Below are 20967 nucleotides of genomic sequence, written 5' to 3'. Positions count from 1 at the left end.
CAATGCACGAGGGTCCTCCCCACAGCTCATCCAGAGGTTGATCGCGCTGTTTTGCCATTATGGCGACTCCGACGCGTAAGAACTGAAAACGTATTCAATATCGTTATCGTCGTGGTCAGTTTGATGCCAAAACAGCGAAATCGGCAACGAGGATAAGTTGCTCTCACCCTGTTCCACTGGATATCGTCCAAGCTTGGGTCATCTCGGGGGCTGAGCGCGTGGGGCGATCAGTCGATGGCAGGGGAGTCCGGTTGTGCCAGTGCCGTGTACTCCTGATCGCGGGCGTAGTGCGTAGTAGACAAGGTGCGAACACTAAAGCACCGAGCCAATGGCGCACCACTCTTTCACCACTCTCACTCACTCACACCACTCTTTTCTAGACCAACGTACCCAATAACACACACTATTGAATAAGTACACCTAGTAACACTCACGGTAACACAGTAACAACTCACAGTAACAGCTCACAGTAACATCACTAACACTCCCTCACTAGTTCAGTGAGTTCCCAGTGACACGTTGCGTAAGCGTGCAACGGTTTGCTCAGGTCCACACGGCAAATCCACGACCGATGAGTAGCGTCCTTTCTCACGAGATGCGGCGACCCTTACCACGCCGGCCCCGACCAGCAGACGTGGAGGCCGGCCGCTTGGACGGTTTGGTGGCAGTGGGGCGCCGTCGTCCACGCTGTATTTTACTGCGCAGAAGACAGCAGTGCTGCCGTGAGGTGAGATATATGTGGTCAGCAAGGATCAGTGCCTCGTCCGTCTCAGACATTTTCTGGATAACGTGCTGCACATCACTTACAGACACATCCACTCCCTTGGCATGCAGCTCGTCACACACAATAGAGGCCACGTCGCGTGTGTGCAGCCGCCTCCAAGCCACGTGGACAGCGTCTCCGATGACATTATCGGCGCTACTCCACTGGCCGTCATCCTCGGCAGCCACAAAGTGACGCCACGTCTTTGCAGCATTGATTTTCATTTGGCGTTCGAAAATCTCGGCCTCCAGCACGTCTGGATTCAGACGCTGAACCTGAATCTCCTCGACAGTTGGCCACTGGTCAGTGGGAACGTGCAGGTGATCTGGGTGTCTGACACGCGACACCACCACCGTCCAGAAGCCGGGCGTCTCTACCCACGCTTTCACTTTGGCCACCACTCGATCCAGCGTGGCGCCCTGGCCTTTAAAGCCGGTGAATGCGCTGCCGCCCTCCAGCGGCGGTCCAACACGAAACTCGGTCCGACTCTCTTCACTGCCGCCTATCGACCGATTGTTTTTGCCCTTGTCACGGGCGCGCTTTACCATCCGTATTGGCACCAGATCGTCGGCATCTTCGATGCCGAGGATATTTGGGCCACGATTCTCGGTGTAGTTTGGAACGCGCACCACAATGAACTCGGGCAGATGGGGCGGGTGCTTTGGCGTGTGAAATACCAGCTGGACGGTGCTAGACGCCGCGACCAGCTCGTCGAGACGATGCTCATCGCCGTCGACGGTGTGACCGTTGACCTTCACGATGACACTGCCCACGGGAACCTGGTACATACGCTCACGGTCCGAGGCGGGTGTGTCGAGGGGAGTGGTCAGCGTGACGCCACTGGTCCGCACTCTTTCTCGGTACTCACAGCTGGACAGTGTTACCTGCCAGTCATCCTCCAAGTACAGCGGTCCGACGAACTCGACGTGAGCGCCATTGAACAGACCGACACTGGGTGCCACGTTTTCCAACAGCATCAGCGGTAGACCACTGCACGCAAAGAACACTGCCGGTATGCTGCGGAACTCTCTGGGTGACACCTTTTGCAGTCGAGCTGCTTTTTTCGTCGGTAAATGCTGTGCGTTCACGGCCATTACCGGCGTGTCACGCTCGTTGGCGAAGCGAACGAGCGCCCTGGCGTTGTCCGACTCGACGGTAGCACGATTCACGGCCAGCTCGCTGAACCAATGGTTACCGTGCAGTGTGACGGCGCCAGCCCAAAGTGGATCAGCAGCCATGTGCTCGGCGGTGGCCGTATTGTCGCGGAGCCACTGCAGACTGGCGTGTGTCGCCCTGCCGTAGCGGAACGATGGAATGATCACCTTTGTGAAATGGTCGGCTAGCTCGTCGTTCTGGACAGTGCGCCGCACTTCATTTAAGTAGACGGTCTCGTAATCGCCGTCCAGTGCTGCCGCACGGAAACGAGCCACCGCACGGCGCTCAGCGTCACTGAGCGTGTTCGGCTCCCGTGAAGCGGCGTGACTCCACGCCGCGAAGCCGTCCACTGTTTCCAGCGCCGGCATACGAAACACCTCACGGAAGGCGAGCATGCCCAGCCGCGATGCCTCGCAGCAGTCTTTGCCGTCGTCCATTCGCTGGCGGAGACTCCACACAGGACTGTCGCCGATCGGCAGTATCTGTGCCGGGTCACCGACAAGTACGACGCCGATGTCGTCCAAATTGATGTCGGCCTCCTCGAGTCGCTTTACTACCCAGCGCATCATCCTGCGCTGGATCATTGAGAACTCGTCGAATATGAGAAGACCCAGCTCTGGACCGAGCCTTTCACAGAGTGCAGCAAACTGTCGGCTCTCGGCCGGCAACGGATCATCGCCTACTTGACCGACTCTTATAGCAAAGAGACGGTGGATGGTGGTCGCACCGTGTGCCATGTGGAACGATGCGCAGCCCGTTGGCGCCGAAAGTTTGACTACGTCAGTCCAGTCGGCCTCATCAGCGACGAGCAGCTCGTTCAACTCGTGCACGGTAGAGCGCAGCGTAGTCGATTTGCCCGCGCCAGGATCACCCAGCAGGAATGCACGCAGTGCCTTGGGCCGTTTGTCCCTAATATCGGAGACCAGGGGCGAGACAGGCTCGGCGATGCGTGACGACCGATTACGGTGCCATTTGGCCACCGCCTGATCGTAGGCATTCCATTCACGACAGGAGCGTCGCCACTCGCGCTGTTCTTTCAGATAGCCTGTGACCAGACGCGGCAGCACCAGCTGACGTCCACTCGGCGTCACCGGAGCAGAATGCGCAGCGTCTCCGGCGCTCAGACTAGCCAGTCGGCCATAGTTGCGACGCACATGTTCTGGATTGACTATGCGATCGCCGAGCCACTGCGCCTGGAAGTCGTAGCCGGCCGGGTTTGCGACGCTCGCCGCCGCTCTGTCAGCTCGCTGCACTGCGTCGTCAATGTCCTCTGCAGGACACGCCAGCATGGCGTCCAGAGCCGTCTGGTAGAATCGATCACGCACACGCTGAGCCATCAGCTCACGCTCTTCCTCTACCTCAGGCGGCTCGACAACATCAGCAGCATCGTCAGCGTTGTCGCCGTCGTCGTCATCGTCGCTGTCCGATTCGTCAGACACGTCCTCGCCTGTGGCTGCCGCCGCTCGGCGTTTGTGGTCTTCGTAATACCGAGTGACCCACACAGGCTTGTGTATGTCAGATGCCATCAGCTGCTCGTACATGGCTCTCCAGTGAGCGGCTATGGCGCAGTCAGTGAGACAATCTAGTGGCGGCATCAGCTCTTGCGATGTCAGGCACGGCTGACACCACAGCACGATGTCGCGAGCATACTTCCAGAAATTGACTCTGGAGGGATTTGCCTTTGATATGCCATGATGTGGTGCCAACATGACTGTTTTCAGCACACCACACCATGAAGACTGGCGACGACTTATCTGGAATACGCGCTGACCATCTATTGTTTTCTCAGTGGACGTGAACGTGTCGTAAAACTCGTAGACTGACATTTTGCGCTGAATATCGGTCAGAGGAATATTGCCATGACGAATGTTCACGCCCAGCCGCGCGTTGAAGCGCTCCACCGAGTCGGCATACACGTACACCGGATTGTCAGCGGCATTGGCCGGTTTCACCACGCGGCAGCCGCTCATACTGAATCTCCTTACGTCCAAATTCTTCTGCAGCAGCGGCAGCTGCCAGTTTTTGTGCACTGCCTGAAAGATGGACTGACACATGGATGCCGCCGCCTGGTTGTACATTTTCTGTACGACACCGATATCCACGTTATCGCTCGCCTCACGGCGCTCCATTGCCGACAACAGCATGTCGCCGGTGGTCCTGATCGGAGCCACCGGCTTCATGGTGTACTTGAGCGCGTACTCGACGCTACCGTCGCCGCGGGACTGAGCGAGCAGAACGTTAAATGTGTAGCCACCGCTGTCCGTGGGCGAGCTTTTCCACTCGACACGCGGCGTACGGGTGAGCCAAGCGGGCACCACTGCCTTGTCGTCGACGTTGTTGAGGACGTGCAGGATGGTGAACGGGTCATGACTACCTAGCCATTTGTCGTTTGAGGCCGTCTCGAACTGATATATGCGAGGATCGTGTGCATCTATCACCACAGCCGGCTCGGTGCGGAGATGCCGTGGCATGCGTCTCTTGCACACAATCACCTCTTTTTTTACCTGCTTGGCACGTCCATCTGCCGAACGGGCCGCCTCGGTTGCCGCCTTGTCCACGACCGGTCGCCGCACGGCACACCCGTCTTTGGCAGACGGCGCGTCTCCGCGTCCGCTGTGGCCCGTGTGTCGAAGCGTGCCGTTGATGACGCGCACATAGAGCTCGTCAATGGCGGCAAAGTCGCCGGTTGACAGCGCGTCGTCCAGCTGGACGGCCATGCTAGCACGGCAAACGGTTGTTTTGCGATCGTAGGCAAAGTCAAAGGTGCGCTCGCCGTCTTTTGTGAGGCCGGCATTCCAGTTGGTGTAGCAGCGACCGATGTGCCTGACATACTCTTGTTGACAGTCACGCCAGGCCGCGCTGACGCGCGTCTCAAGAGTGACGCGAGAATCATCGCTCTCCAAAGTGGGGTCTTCCACCCGCAAATCTCTTTCGATCTCTGCCACCTTGTTCTTCAGAGAGGTCTGAAGCTGGTGTAAGAATCGTGAGAACGATTCACTGATCACGTGACGGTGAATGTGTGGGTTGGCGTTAGCACCCCACTCAGAGCGCACCAGGAAGTATGTTGCAGAGTGTCGTGCCACAGATAGTGCCAACGTGTCCAGCTCACCAATCAGCGCCGACATCCACGCCACGATGCCGGGATGCCGCAGCGTATTGGCTAGCCGTGCATGGAGATAGCGCTCGTCACTGAGCGCCTCATTCACGGCAGCGTTGTCACACAGCCGATGAATAGCCGGATGATGATTGTAGGGAACGGCTCGTGTCTGCCACAGGTAAACCTCCATGGGGATTGCATTAGACCGCCACGGCGGCGGGCTCTCAAGGTAGCGAGCGATGCCGATGGCGTCCTGCTTTTGCACTCGCCAGTAAGCGTCAGAATCCTCCAGTTTTGAGCGTAGACAAAGCAGCGACTGAGCAAGCCTTTTGCACAGCGCCGGGTCGTTTTCCAGTTGCTCCTTGGTTGGCAAACCGTCTGGAAAGTCGGTCATTCTGATGGCAACATTGGCCTCCTGGCCGGTCTTATCACGACTCAGCTGGTTGCTGACAACGAACTGAAGGTCAACGTTGCCTTCCGCCTCGGGCTGACGCGACATCCAGTGAAGCCAGTTCTGTCGCCAGGAGGTGACTGGCTGACGAATGCTGACCTTACGGTCCTGGTACGGATCGGCGTCACCGGAGCGGAACACCTCTGGGAAAGCCATCTGCATGTAGCCGGGTGTCGACTCGGGCAGCGGATTTTCCCGGTCGACTCCCGGCATCGGTATGTGAAGGAGCGCAGAACGCGCGATACCCTGCCGGCGAATGTCTTCGGGACGTTCACTCTGCGGCCCGCAGACGGCACCAGCAGAAATGCCGCCAGCGCGGACGCCCTCATCGTTGCCGAACTCGCGGCCAAGCATCTCCAGCTCTTCACAACAGCGTAACAGCACGCTACTCGGCTCGCCGGTCGAGTCAACATTGTCTCCGTCGACGGGGGCGGGCAGCAGCCAGCCGTTAGCAACGGCACAGTTGAGAACGTGACGCATGGTGACGTCGATTTCATCGGCATCCGATTCGTCGTCGTCATCTGTGCCTCGCTCGTGCTGCCCTCCGTTGTGGCGGTCGGCAGCCGCGTCGACAGCTTGACCCACCACAAAGTTCTCAATGACCTCCCATAAGTCATCCTGGCCAGCCTCTGTGGTGTCGGCACCCTCACCGCTGCGCGACAGCCGGAAGCTTTTCCAAAGCTCGTCGGCCATGGTGAAGCCAGACTCTAGCCAATTGCAGAACTCGTTAAACCGCAACACCTTGTCTGCACGGGCGTGAATGTCGCTGGCCAGTACGACACAAAGACCGGCAGGCGTGCTCGGCCGGTCCGGCTCGGACAGCCGCCGCTGCAGAGCTGCAAGGTTTTCGTTTGAAAACGGCATCCATTGTTCGCCGACAAAGCGATAGAATGGACGCGTCTGCCGTGGGTTGTATTTACACTCCATGGTGCGTTCCATAAAGTGTTTGGCCCTCAGTATGGTCTGCATGTTTACCATGGCCTCGGCAGACGTGCCGTCTCGTCTGCTCTGCACCAGCACAACGAATGGCAGCCTTTCAAAATCATACCATGGTAAATTCCGCGCCCGGCAGGCATCCTTCAGCGGATAGGAAATGGTGCCGTGCTTGCAGAACGGAACCTGGTTGGCACGCAAACGCAGCACGCTGACAACCAGATGCACTGGCCGCAGCACCATTGTCTCAGCGGGTGTCCATGACTTAACAAACTGATTATACGCCTCATCTGAGTATACATCAGTGGCTACCAGATTTTCTGCCGAGAACAGGCTCATATCCGTCGGCTCTGGCTCGTCACTGTCGTCCTCTGGAGCACTGTTGTTTGCAACCGATGCGCTCAGCGCTGGCTGGGAGTCGACGGGCCGCTCGGCGCCGCCGACAAAGTCGCCGACGTCATTCGGATCGGGACGTAATTGATTTATGTCCGACACCAGCGGCCGAGGTACAATGTTGTTGTTGGCGTCAACCTCATATGCTGATGAACATGCTGTACAAACGCCGGTCACGACCCGGTCAGTGAAAACTGTGCCGTTGGCACCCCTGAATTTGGGGTCTAGCGTCACCGTACAACGCCCGCCCGCACGCAGCAGCGACGAGCGCGATATGGCGTCAGAAACAACGCTATCCGGCGGCAAATTAACCAATCGGCCATGCTCAGGCACCTGGATCTGATAGCCTGGATACGGCAATCCGGGCGTTTGCTGGTTGCACTTGACGCAACGCACACGGCGAAGCGAATTGTACAAGGCATGGATGTCACGTAGTACCTGTAAGTTGGAGAACTCAAGCTCGGACGACGGATCCTCAGAATCCGTGTCGAGTGGATCGTGCCACGCCTGGCAGCATTTTGCCTCGCGCGGACTGTCCACGGTGAAACGGCCGGCTGTGAACTGACTGCTGGAAATAGGACGGAAGCGTCTGCGCTTCGCCTGCGTGCCCAGTTTGACGACGCCACTGTTTGACGTTCGGGTCAGTACGGCACGACGACCAGTCCATTCAGCAGCTCTGTCATCACCACGGTAATGATAGCTGGCCAGAACCTCAGTCTCCTCTGTATGATCAGACGCGTCCAGCACACGTAATGAGCGAAGCTGCATTGCCGGTGGCGGTAACGCGTCTCCCGCCGTCCGAGCGCCCATGGCCACCCAGGTGGACGGTTTCTCTTCCGCCGTGCAGGTGACAAAGTCTGGAGGAGTGTCACACGTGATGCCGACCAGCCGGTCACAAGTGAAACGAACTCTGCGCTGATCGCCGGCATAGGTGTAATGACCTAGTGGATACTTGGACGCAGCTCTGGCATCAAGAACGCGCAGCGTGCCGCACTCAGTGCATGATCGGAGGAAGAACGACGTGAGAGCACTGGTGTCATCGGCGGCAGGGGCTGCAGTGCGTTGAGGCGGCGCCTGCGCCACCGGCCTGCGCTGTTGACGCCTACCAGACGTGGCGGAACGAGTGACGAACATAACGTTGTACTGAACGCGAGTGGCGTTGCCGCGATCTTCGTGACACTGAGGTCCGGCGTAGCGGTCCAGCAGATGAGTGTACCTTGAGTGGTTGTCGCGCAACTTATTATGGATATCCAATAGCAGCTGCTCGAAATGCTCGTCTGAAAGTGTCTGCGACCAGGGATCGGCCTGAAACTCGTCCCAGCGATCAGAGCCGTGTCTGGATATGAATATCTCACGGAGGGTAGAGGAACGGTAAAATTTATACCAGCCCTTACCGTAATAGTAGAGCTGAAGGAGGTTATGACGGTCCTCCCAAGTCTGCGGACCCCGGCGAGGCTGAAGACCTTCCTCCTCCGCTCGACGTGGATGTTTGGAGTAGAAGCGATCTACAAGGCGAAGCGTTTCGTGGAACAGGTCTTCGTCCTCTAGAACGGCGGCCACTTTTTGACCAGACTTTTTCAACAAGTCCTTGAATCGGAGCCACGAGTAAGAGTTGTAACGGAATGGGCCGTTTCGTAACGTAGTACTAAAGCCACGCTGTCTTAGGTTGCTTAGGCTAATCTGACGTTTTTCCCCATGATCACCAATAAGGTACGTCACAGCGACTTTATTGCTGTCTCGGTATGGCCAAGGACCGACCAAATTGGTGCCTGATGGTGAGCTGAGATCGGTCGATACACTGTCTATGACAACACTATGCGGAGACTTATCCACGAAGTCATCCAGCATGGCACGAGTCAGCGTGGAAACCCCCTCGATGTCTGAAGTCGACTGCATGTAGCTGGCCGGATATTGAATGCATCCTTGGACATTACGGCCAGTGACATCACCAGCCAATGGCGACTGAAGTCCTGGTGCATTGCATGAACTTTTTACTGGTTCAGTGGATAGTTGATCATATTCCTCACCAACTGTCTCGATAGCCTGAGACACGCCAGCGTCCGTGGTGATGTCCTTTTTCCAGCGTGGGAAAACAGTCTTACCTTTCTTTGGGCGACCGCCACGACGCTGAACGTTTCCTCCTGTAGCATGAGATTCCGACTGTCCTTTCTCTGAAGAGTCAGTTTCAAGCGCTACAACCGACTGAACGGTGTCCTCAGGAGCTGGTTCCATTGTGGCTGCTACATCCAGTTCCATTGGGACTACACTTTTTGATGGTGGCGGTTTTGGGCGCCGTTTCTTAGGACGCCCAGCGCGTGCCTTTTTGGCAGTTGCGCTGACTACGGTGTCACACTCCTCACAGCTTTTTGCTGCGTCCTCATTTTCCCCATGATCTGTACCCAGTGGAACGACCGGAATGGTTTCGGAGACGATCACTGGCACGTCTGCACCCTCAGAGGCTGGTTGCGCTTCTACACAGACATCCTCGACGTTGATTGAACGTCCGAAGAGATGCGTGAATGGTTTCCTACCTCTGTTTCCCCTACCGCGACCCCCGAAGACTCCACGGGCCCTTCCCCTAGCCGCGGGCCTGCATACACCGCTCGATTCCGGCTGAATCACTACTAACCGCGGGGGAAACTGGATCTGCGGGGCGCCGTCTTCAAGAATATCTACAGTTACAGCACGATTGGGAGAAAACCCGTTTTCAACCATCCCACCACTGCCACGACCGCGCTTAGCCCTACCAACCTCCACCCACGGCTCATCAGCCGGCTTCTGAGCCTCGGAGCCGACTACGGTATTACCTACTGGTTCGTCCACTGACAAGGGTGACTTTGCACTGTGTGCAGACGGCAGCGTCGGCACTGAGCTCGACACTTCGCCGACAATTTTGTCTGGGACCGCTGAGGTGGAAACTACAGGGGAAGAGACGATAGCCTCAGATGGAGCCGGGACCGACTGACTGATACCTACACTACCTAGCACGAGATCGAACGCCGCCTTATGGGAAGCGAACGTTCTCTTGCCCCTACCACGCATCGTCTTACCCATCTTTGGGCATTTGGGACGGCGCGAGGCGGACACTGCGGGGGTCTGGGCGCTATCGGTGGGGGGTTTCTTGACCTGCGTTTCGCGGGTCACCTGGGAAGGCTGGGGGGATGATGCCCTAGGCGACACAGCATACAGGTCATAATGACCACCATCAATTACTCCCGTGTACCGCACGTGAATTTCGGGGTGGTCGGGGTTCCCATGGCGCTGCATAACCTGCCCATTCCGCCAGACGACGATGCGGCGCCTCACGACGGCAGCCGCCGCTGTCAGCTCCGGCTCGGCGCCCCACTCTGCCCTTGGAATCACCCTTCTATACAGGTACTCTTCAAAATCTCCTACGATGAACCCCTCAAAGTCTGCGCGGTTAGCCCACATGTACGTCACTACCATGAAACGCAACATTTCCGCGTCGATGACCCCACCTCCGACGCCGCGCGAAATTGCATGGAACATGCAGTCCCCGTCCATGGGCATGCTGATGATGCTTTGGCTTTGGGACCCACCTCCCGTTTTAACTACCTCCGCATAGGTGCTTCCAGCCATGTTTTTGTGTGTGTGTGTTTGTGTGTGTAGAAATACAACCACAACAAAAGGCCAACTGGCTAACTGATCTGCGAACCAATGCAGATACAAGCAAGAAGATGTTTAAACAAAAATCAAGATGCGTACAGGAAAAAAGAATTACAAACTGGCGCAACAGGCGCAAACAACAAGAGGAAGTTGGCAGTTGTGTGTGGCCGTGTACTTCTCAGAACTGCTCGGCAGACAGGACAGGACAGGCCTGGAAAAGGAAACATCCCATCAGATGTTAGGTTAGGACCACTGAAAGATACATTCTTGTGGGGCGACATCCGGGAAGGGACACGGGTGGAGACATTTACACCCGTGGTAAGAACGGGTGTACAAGAGTAAGAAAACCACCAGATAAACTAAAAAATGGCCTTGGAACAGAGCCAAGTGGTGCTCTCCATTTGTTTGTTTACAATGATTGTAGTGCTGATGTATTTTTAGGACTCTGAACGTCGGCTTATAAAAAATAAAACGTTTTTACAAAAGTTGTAAGGCAAGTAATATTTATCGGAAAGAACTAAAATATTCAAAAGCCAAACACTACGAAATACATGAATCGGAACGAAAAAGTAACCCAAAAATCCAGCCTAATCACCGGCTCCTAAAACTGCAACAAAATCGTCACTTTTCCCCGCAACTCGTTGCCCAGACGTAAATATGCTGCACGTGATAGATAAATCTCGGACATTTTGTATGGTGTCATGATTTGCCCCTTTTAAACCGACGGCCTCAGCCCCAATGGGGCCTGAATATGTCCCACCAATCGGGCACGATGGTCCACTGCCGTTCAGTAAGGAACGACACAAAACGATGATTTTGAAGCATTGAGGCAGTTCGAAGCATACGATCATCAAGGAGATTTAATTCAGAAAGACGTTAAATAATGCACAAACAACCTTGTAGTCATAAATAACCTTCAAACGGTCCATCTGGAGTATGTGCAGCCTCTGAACAATCAGTCTTCAGGGAGAAAGAAAAACAGCGAATCAGACACCACCAGAGCCGCCAGTATCAAAATCCTCGACCTGCTCTCCCTATACTTCTAGTTTTTGGACCCAGCTATGGCAGATATAACAAGAAAACATTGGAAATATCTGGCAGAGCTAAAAATGGGTGATAGGAACCTTTCCAGTCCGCCTTATGAGTATGGGAGTCCATGGTGCTGTTCATCACGTGCTCAGGCGGGCTGATTCGTGTCGGTGAGAGAGGGGGTAACTTCAAGCACAAGTAAAATACACGATGGTCGTTCCTTCACATCGTGTCTGCATGAAATCAAAATGTCCCAGAATGCCCGTCATCCTGGTATATAATTTTGCAATATATATTTGCATTTTAACGCCACTAGACCTCATTACTTTTTAACAAGTAAAAAAAAATCACCCTGTAAAACAAAGCAAACTTAATTAATGTTTATGTTTTTCGGAGTTGTTCAAGAGGATAAGTAGAAATATTACATTTATTCAGATTTTTCACCGATGAAGGTACCACAACGAGTACCGAAATATCTGAATAAATGTAATATTTGTACTTATCCTCTTGAACAACTCCGAAAAACATAAACATTAATTACATATAGTCCTGAGGAAAAGTTTTTTAATCATGACACTCAAGTCATATCTTAAAGCAAACTTAACCAAACCTGACCTACATACTACTTTCTACAACCCACAACCAGCAACCTATGGTATCACATTATCTATGCTGTTTGCGCTGCAGATGAATAGGAAACTTAATGTCAGTTGGGCAAACTAGACCTTTGGAATCAAAATATGGATGCATCAAAAGATTGATTCCTTATGACCAGATTTGGGCATAAATGCAGACCATTTCTAACTTAGGTACCAATCACATAAAAATAAGTGTTTCAAGAAGGAGCATGCCTGATCTTGAACAGAAATGCTGGAACTATCTCCTAAGCAAAATAATATTGCTCCTATCATAACAATTTGAATTATATAGGTAGTGAAAGGCAATCAAGGAATTGATTCACTTTAAAGAGATAATCATAATATTGATTCCCCATCAGCTGGCTAATCATTATTTTAATTCACAGGTAATGTTAACAGATAGGCAACAATGACTTGCAGGAATACAGCATTTATCTTGCTATTATTCTCATTAGTGGTATCCTCAGCACCACAACAGATACCTATAGCATTGTTGTACTTTACCTTCACTACATTTGACAACAATTCACAATTTTTAAAACAGGTAAAAACCACATAATAAATATAAAAGCACTACAACAATGATAATCAGGGGTTTGAAAATTTCATTTTGCCATTTTACACAAATACTGATTGTTTAGTATGCAATTCTTGATGCAAAAATAACATACAGTGTGATTTCCTCAAAACAGCTTTAACGTGATGGACAGTGGCTCTGTCTTTTTCCCACTCACAAAGCCAAAGGGACAATTCTTAGTTTTAAGGTAACACTTTTTGCAAACCTACCACATTTTTCTACCTTTTTCAAGAAAAATCTCACCATCATGGGCCTTTTTTCAACCGTAACGATACATTTGAAGTCAAAAGTGTACCCAAATGAATCAAAAAATTGATTCCATGCCCATTTTTGGTCATGGCTCCTCCCACCAGAATCAAATTATTGATGCCTCCATATTTTGATTCCAAAAGTCTAGTTTGCCCAACTGATGTGTTTATTTGGTATAAATTGCTACTCACCAACTCTTGAGATATTTACACAAAAGTCCACTGCGTGCTGGTAACGCAGACATGGCGCAAGCTACCATATGCACGGAATTGCATCTTTCTAACCAAACCAAAAGGGTGGTGTTTCACCGTTGATAGCAGCACGCTGCTATTATGATTACACACGTCAAATTGGGTTTCCATAGAGACATCAACAAGCCCATTGCTCCAACACTACCATAAGTGTGACATCAGCTCGCAAAATGGAATAGCGGCATGCTGCTACCACCGGTGAAACACTACCAAGAAAACAAATCTAACCAAAACTTACCTGCTACCTACAGCCTACTTTTTAGAACCTTCAACCAACATATCACAAATGGCAGCCCATGCCGTCTGCCCTGATACCAAATGCCTTACAAAAATTACGAGCCTAGAGCCCTTTCCCAAAAATATGACAGAACAGGTGGACATGCCATGAGTAACTTAAATTCTTTATCTCAGCATTTTACATCAACATCCTCAATCCTTCACACAATCCAGTGATCCTAGAAAACAAGAGCAGTCTCAAGAATGAGTAGGTAGGTACCTAGCCTTATAATTTGAATTATAATTTATATGGCAGCACCTGAAACACCCACTATGAAACTACCCTAATTGCTTTATCTCAGCATTTTACGTCAGCATCCAGCATGTAGGCAGGAAAATGATTATTTTCAAATTTCAGCTTCAAGCGCGTTATATATGCGTCGGAATTGCCGCATCATAAACTTCTAGCCATAAATAGCTCCAGCATGGGAGAAAAGCGAAAAACAACACTATCCATATTTTCCACAACCAATAACATTAATTTTGGCAGTATATATACACTTCATAATGTCAAATTTCCACTAAATATCTATCCGAATAAAATGTCAACCACCTACCTTCTATCTCATGCCGAAGCAGGCCGTTAGAAGTGGCGGGAACGCCGGGAACGATTACTTTACTGCGGGAACAAGTGTACTTTTTATTATTCAAATGTTGAACTGCAAACTGGAGCGACAGACCCTTATTTGTTTGTATAACTTCTTTAATTTTATCATCTTATTAATAAAATGGCGCGAAATAAAAAAAAAATCCTTGACATATTATCAGTGAAAGCTATGATTGCAAATAATTATGTTATTATTTAAGTCATTGATATAGATAGGAGCTACAACTTGGCGCATATGTTTCAATAGCGTATATATCTTTCCCGAGCGAAAAAAACAAACATTCCAGTTTTTTGGCGCTTTTGTTTCAATTGTGGTGGTTCTGTTCGAAGGCTCATACAGATGGTGTTTGCGCAAAATTTCCAACGGAAAATCACCGACTATTTAGTGTCGACAGCTGCATATTAACTTTTTGAACACGCCTCCATCACTGCTTGTTTATTGGCTGTGTCTGTGGTATTGGGCTGTGTTGCTGTATCAGTATATACCGTGTGTTGGTGGGTGATTGTGATAATATTTTGATGATTAACCTTTTTATTCAGCGGTAGAGACCCACACGTTGACTCCATTATAAATATTGTCTCTTTATCATGAAACAGACTCAGAAACCTTGGCATGAATGCTCTCAGGCTCTCAAGAGAATGTTGAAATTCAGGTCTCAAAAGATTAAAATTACAATAATGAAATGTTTCACCTACCTTCCAAGCCATAAACACTCATACTGGTACTGGATGGAACTTAAAATAAAAAACAGGGGTGGATAATTAGGGGTTTGTAGCACCCCCTGGGATTTTCCACCAATGAAGTACCTATATGCTGCAGAGACCAGGGCCCTGTTTCACAGTTGATAGCAGCATGCTACTATCAAATTGCGCGAGCTGACGTAATGTGATGAGGTCACACTAATGTCGTTTCGTGTAATCCGTGAGCTGTGTTTGGAACAGAGTTGCTGTTTCGTTGAATGCTATGTGTTTGATCGCGCGGCCGTGAAGCTGTTGGCAGCAATATTTGATGACATCACACAGATTGACGGCGTCATGGTTTGCTGATGTTTCCATGGAAGCCCAATTTGACACGTGTGATAGCAGCGTGCTGCTATCACCGGTGAAACAGGGCCGAGAATAGCATGGTCTGTGTTGCACATATTGATGCTGAAGCTATACCTATCAAATGTCTTTCAGATAACCTACCGAGTGTTCACATTCATCATAAATGCAGTCATTCTCCGGTATGTTACATCTGATGTCCTGGGCATCATCAATGTCAGGTATGCACCCTTTACTTTTTTCCTTTCATGCATCAGTGATGCATCCAATGTCTGAGTTCCTAAGTAGAACATATGCTATTTTCTCACCAGAACTGTAGTGTGTACTCCATAAGAAAAATGCTAATTTTTCATATGTTTCTAGTTGAACAGAGTTTGTTCTTATTTTCTAGTTATTGTATAAAATGAAGTAATATACGGTTATCTTCATAAGCATGAACCGAATTACCTGTTCCTTTTGACTGACATTCAGTTCTTTTAAGTGTAGTTTTAAAGTAGGTAAATCAATTCTGTTCAAAGTTCTGAAGCCCTAGTCTGCTTCCCAGGCCGGCTCTACTCTACTCGACTGCCACCTTTGTCAGTGTGGAGGCTTTCCGTCGGGCGGCGCTGGGCGTGACAGAGAGCAGCAAGTGGCGCCAGGCCATCAACTTGGTGTGGCTCAGGTACATCGCTCCGGTCCGGACATCAGTTTAACTCGAAATGGTCACAGCTGTTGGGAGAAGCTGCATATCGGCAGTTCCCAGCAAGAACATCCCAAGTGTCAAATTTTCGAAACTGTGATTTTCATACCATTCGACTCAGCTCGACGAGCTGAGTCGAATGGTATAGAAATCTCAATTTCAAAAATTTGACACTTAGGATGTGCTTGCTGGGAACTGTCGATATAGGTACCTACTTCAAAAACAGGTGTTGTTGTGGAATGTGGACTGTGGAGGCAGTCAATGGGTAGCAGCTAATCGGCACAGTTCTGTTGAGTAGTAGTGGGTTTAAAAGGTCATTGCCTCGATAAATGACGTTTATTTCTTCAGATGTGGGATCGTCATAGGCACATAAGTATGTAATGTTTTATTGCCAGTGAATTGAGTGTATTACAAAAGAGCAGTGTTGTAATTGCCTCTGACTGACGCCCCGCTCCCCTGTTAGCGTGCCCGTGTCAGCGGCGGTGTCGGCGGCGCTGGCCGGCCTCTGGCTGCACGCGCTCAGCCAGCCGGCGCCCGAGGTGACCTCAGAGTACCGTCTGGGCGTGTGGGTCACCGCGGCCATGGTCGTACTGGAGACGGCCGCCCAGCCGCTGGTCATCCTGGCGCAGGCCATGCTCTTTGTCAAATTGAAGGTGAATGACGGCGGTGGGGTGACGCAGAGGAGAGGAACAGGGTGTCAGGGGAAAATATTTGAGGCGCGTCGGTTCCCCGATGACTCTGCTATATCAGTGAAATTATATCCGAAGCTCAAATCGCCTGCTGTGACAGTCGTTTGCGGATCGTCGATCGTTCACACCGCGTTGAAGTACTGTATTCTCCCTACCTTGCTGGCATATGTGGATTATCTCTGACTCTCTTATCGTCTTCTCGCCCCTCCCCATCTCCTCTCACCACTCTCTCACCCACCCGCTCTCCCTCTCTCCCAAGGTGGTAGCCGACATGGTCAGTCTGTGCAGTCGGGTGGCGCTCAAAGCCTGGCTGATCGCCCTGTACCCGTCCCACGCCATCTGGGCCTACTGTGTGGGCCACGCGGTCAGCTCCGCTCTCCTCGTGGTCATCTATTACGGCACCCTGCTCTGGCACGTCCGCTCACCGGATAACTGTCTACCGGTGAAGTCGGCGAGCGAGCTGGGACCCAGACTGGTGCCGGGACAGGTGAGGCCAGTGAACTATTTGTAAAGGGGCGGGGTTTCAAATGAAGTCAAGCGTTTTCGCGGTCATAGTGGTTTCTTTTGGCCAAGTCGTCGCATTCTTCGTTTCATTTAGCTAGAACTTTAGGTCTAAGGCCTCTTAGATTGCAGTCAAACGGTATTAAGACCTACCTGTGTTACAGACAGCTCTCGGCAGCGCTGGATCGAGTATCCTCAGAAATAGAGCCAAAGTTGTGCTGCCACGTTTTCCCAGCAACCGCGTCTGCCTCTAACATTTCCTGTCGCGACGGTGGCGATGTGACCCTTGCTGCCATCTCTCTTCACTGATCAGTAATACCTCTCCTCCCCTCCCCGTCAGCCGGCGCTGGACCGTGACCAGCTGGCCCTCACCTGGAGCTTCTTCAAACAAGGCCTTCTGAAGCAGTTGCTGACGGAGGGCGAGCGCTACCTGATGACCGCCTTCCACCTGCTCGACTTCTCCGAGCAGGGCCTGTACGACGTGGTGGCCAACCTGGGCAGCCTGGCGGCCCGCTTCCTCTTTCAGCCAGTCGAGGAGAACGCCTACGTCTACTTCTCGCGCACAGTGGAACGGGGAAAGGTAGGTGGCAACGTGGCTGATTGTGTGGTAGGAGGTGTTTGATGTTAGTTTTTTGTTTGTTTGTTTTTTTACTGAGGAGTAGTGGCATTTGGTGAAAATATCAGTAACGTTGACCACAGTGTGTCGATGCCCGGTGAGGCGCCGAAAAAGCTGTAAGCACACACTCCTCTGATATTAGCCAATTATACTCGTAGCTACTCTTCATCTCCGCTATAAGTCCTTACTGCCAGTCGTTGTGATCTTCATCTTGGTGTCTTTTTTGTCATTCAGTTTGTTTTGTTGCCCAGCTTCTATCCTTCTGGCCATCTCTCCCCTTCTCGCCAGTCACTGGAAGGGGACAGTTTGGCACCTCTCTTCCAGCCGGTGCCTGACAGCTCCCTCCCCCTCCAGCCGGTGTCTGCGGTGGCGGGCCGGGTGCTACACGACCTACTCCGCGCTATGAGTCTGACCCTACTATTGGTGCCAATCGGAATTTCTTTTCTTGGAATTCCAATTTTTGTCCAATTCCAATTTGGAATTTGGACGGAATTCTTAACATTTTTTGGAAATTAATCGGAACACAAGGCCTTTAAAATTTAAAATTTTAAAACGGAGGCCTTTAAAACGCTTTTAAACACTTTTAAAATTTACGCAAAAAATGCAAAAATCGTTAAAAATTGGAATAGCCCCCGCTTTGGACAAAATTGGAAATTTACTTGGCAATTTCTTGGAATTGGATCGGAATTGGAATGGAAATTTCATGAAATTGGCACCACTAGACCCTACCCCCTCTCCCTGCAGCCGGTGCCTGCCGCGGCGGGCCGGGTTCTGCACGACCTGCTGCGCGCCATGAGCCTGCTCGGTCTGGTTGCCGTCACGTTCGGCTGGAGCTACTCCCACCTGCTGCTGCGGCTGTACGGAGGCGCCCTGCTGACCGCCGGTCCGGCCGTCAGTCTGCTGCGCGCCCAGTGCGCCTACGTGCTCCTACTGGCGGTGAACGGAGTGCTGGAGTGCTACACGTTCGCGGTGATGCGCCAGGAACAGATCAATGGGTAAGTGCCGTGGAGGGTTTATGGAAAGCAGTCGGGAAATGGTCGGTGGCTTAGTAAGCAGTGAGGTAAATTAGTCGGTAGAGGCTGAGCGGATTAGGAAATGACGTTCTCATGTTGGTTTTTGTTGTTGTTAGACTGCCTTTTGCGGCTAAAGGCGAAGTGGAAAGGCTGGCCAGTCGTGTCGATAAAGTGAAGCTAGGAACGTTACTATCGGGCGCTTTGACAGGTGTTGTGGCGTTTTCCGGTGTTTCAGGTATAACCGGAAGATGGTGCTGCTATCTGTGATATTCGTCATCTCGACAGGGATCTTTACTAGGCTATTCGGCGGGGTTGGATTTATCCTCGCCAACTGCGTCAATATGCTGACCAGGATATACGTTTGGTGAGTTTTTGTGTTTTTGAATAGATTTGATTTGTCCTAATTGGTCTAATTATTTACATCATTATCCAATCTGTCATGGATAGTCAATATCACGCTTTATTCGCCGATCTCGATATACTTGGATCTCGTTACTTCACCCGTCCATCGACTGATACGAATGTCTGCTGTCCCCAATAGTGTCCTGTACCCCTCTCAATTCTCATCCCGTCCCCTCCCCGTATGCTGCTGGTTCCCGATACAGTGTCCCGTGCCACTCTCAACCATCATGTCTTCGTCCCATTTTCTGCTGCTGCTGCCCGCTCGCCCCGTCCAGTGTGTTGCTGGCGCTTGATGCAGTGTCCCGTACCTCTCTCACCCTGTCCCCGCCCCTTGTGTCGCCAGTTACCGGTTCGTGGCCGGTCTGCCGCTGGAGCCGGCGGTGTCCGTGCCGCCGCTGCTCGGTCTCCGCCCGCCGCCCGCCGTGGCTGCCGCGCTGGTGACCGCCGGCCTGCTGGCAGCCGGCTCCGAGAGCTGGCTGTACCCCAGCTCCGCCGCCGCCCATGTGGCTGTGGGCGCGCTCTGTGGGGCCGCCGTGGTGGCCGCGGCGGTGTACAGCGAGCCCCGCCTCCTCCAGGCGGTCAGGGAGCGGGTCGGGGATAAACTGAAGCGCAGCTAGGGGGGAGTGCTACTCACATGGTCACGCAGGGAATAGGGGTTGTTTTGTTGTGATATTTATGTGCATTTTGGGTTGAATATACACCGTGCCTGTCAGTAGAGTGGATCTATCAATTTTAAGACTGGTGCGACTGCAGGGGGCGTTGTGGCTATCGCCCATTTGAGAGCTGGACAGTGCTTGAAAGCAACTTCCTACCGATGAATTTTGGCATTCAGATCCTAATTATAGCCATTTGTGATGGACGATGGCGATGCAGGGGACGGCAGAGGAGGTGTGGGGATGGCACCTCCCTGGAGCTTATGGTAATCGCGGAATCCTATTACCGTTTACCACCACTGCACAGCCAAAGTGGTAAGACCGGAGAGACGCGATCAGGCCGGATTGCCAGTTGTCGATTCCTCTATCGTTGTGGAGGTCGCTTGCAAAGTGAGATGACTGCTTTTCGTAGAGGGCGGTAAAATCGTGGCCGGTTAGCGTCTGGTAGGGCTTGTAGAATAATGATGGGCACGACCGGGTGCTGTATGCTATATGTGGTGACAGCGGCGTTCCTGAGCGTAGGGTGCATCTCCTGCTCTGAAGTCCAGAAGTCCTTATCGTTCTTGTGCATTCACTTTGTCAGTGCCTGATGTCAGTGTCAGTGTTTGTCAGTGTTTCATTCTGTAGCAGACATGCAGTCATATTTGGTTAAATAGAACCTTGCAGTCTGAGGCAGTCTTTTCATTACAGTACCTCATTACAGCGTCTCATTCATTACAGTTCAATATTTAGAAATGCAAGACATTACATATTAGGGCCGATCGGGCATAGAAATACAAAACAACAGTATACGCTCGCTGGCTATTATTCTGAGACTCAGCATTGAACCTGCCATCACTACAATACAGGAGGCGACAGGTGTAGAGGTGATGTCATACTCATCAAGTTCTGCCGACTTGACCCACAAGTTGACTCCATCATAAATATTGTCTCTTTATCATGAAACAGACTCAGAAACCTTGGCATGAATGCTCTCAGGCTCTCAAGAGAATGTTGAAATTCAGGTCTCAAAAGATTAAAATTACAATAATGAAATGTTTCACCTACCTTCCATCGCCAAAAACACTCATACTGGTACTGGATGGAACTTAAAATAAAAAACAGGGGTGGATAATTAGGGGTTTGTAGCACCCCCAGGGATTTTCAGAATTCTCTACCGCTGAATAAAAAGGTTAATCATCAAAATATTATCACAATCACCCAGCAACACACGGTATATACAGCAACACAGCCCAATGCCAGAGAGCCAATAAACAAGCAGTGATGGAGGCGTGTTCAAAAAGTTAATATGCAGCTGTCGACACTAAATAGTCGGTGATTTTCC

General features: G+C 51.4%; 2 protein-coding genes across 2 annotated transcripts in view; one reads left to right on the top strand and one right to left on the bottom strand.

Annotated features, from left to right (window-relative positions):
* The window catches only part of LOC122371040 (synaptotagmin-1-like), a 35689-nt gene extending 21634 nt beyond the window's left edge, over positions 1-14055 (bottom strand). The window contains exon 1 of the mRNA XM_043347084.1: positions 13997-14055. The gene's annotated coding sequence lies outside the window, so the exon portion shown is untranslated. The remainder of the gene's footprint in view (positions 1-13996) is intronic.
* Positions 14056-14474: 419 nt separating this feature from the next.
* Positions 14475-20314, top strand: LOC122371035 (protein RFT1 homolog). The gene is made up of 9 exons (XM_043347081.1): positions 14475-14500; positions 15226-15311; positions 15635-15751; positions 16233-16422; positions 16718-16945; positions 17300-17539; positions 18320-18570; positions 18824-18952; positions 19334-20314. The coding sequence occupies exons 4-9, from the start codon at positions 16351-16353 to the stop codon at positions 19605-19607; spliced, it is 1194 nt and encodes a 397-aa protein (XP_043203016.1). The 5' UTR covers positions 14475-14500; positions 15226-15311; positions 15635-15751; positions 16233-16350; the 3' UTR covers positions 19608-20314.
* Positions 20315-20967: the final 653 nt, after the last annotated feature.

This window comes from Amphibalanus amphitrite, unplaced genomic scaffold (genome assembly GCF_019059575.1).
Source record: "Amphibalanus amphitrite isolate SeventyFive unplaced genomic scaffold, NRLGWU_Aamphi_draft 001197F_arrow, whole genome shotgun sequence".
NCBI classification, from domain to species: Eukaryota; Metazoa; Arthropoda; class Thecostraca; order Balanomorpha; family Balanidae; genus Amphibalanus; species Amphibalanus amphitrite.
Note: the sequence above shows the minus strand (reverse complement) of the source record. Positions and strands in the feature narration are given on the sequence as shown.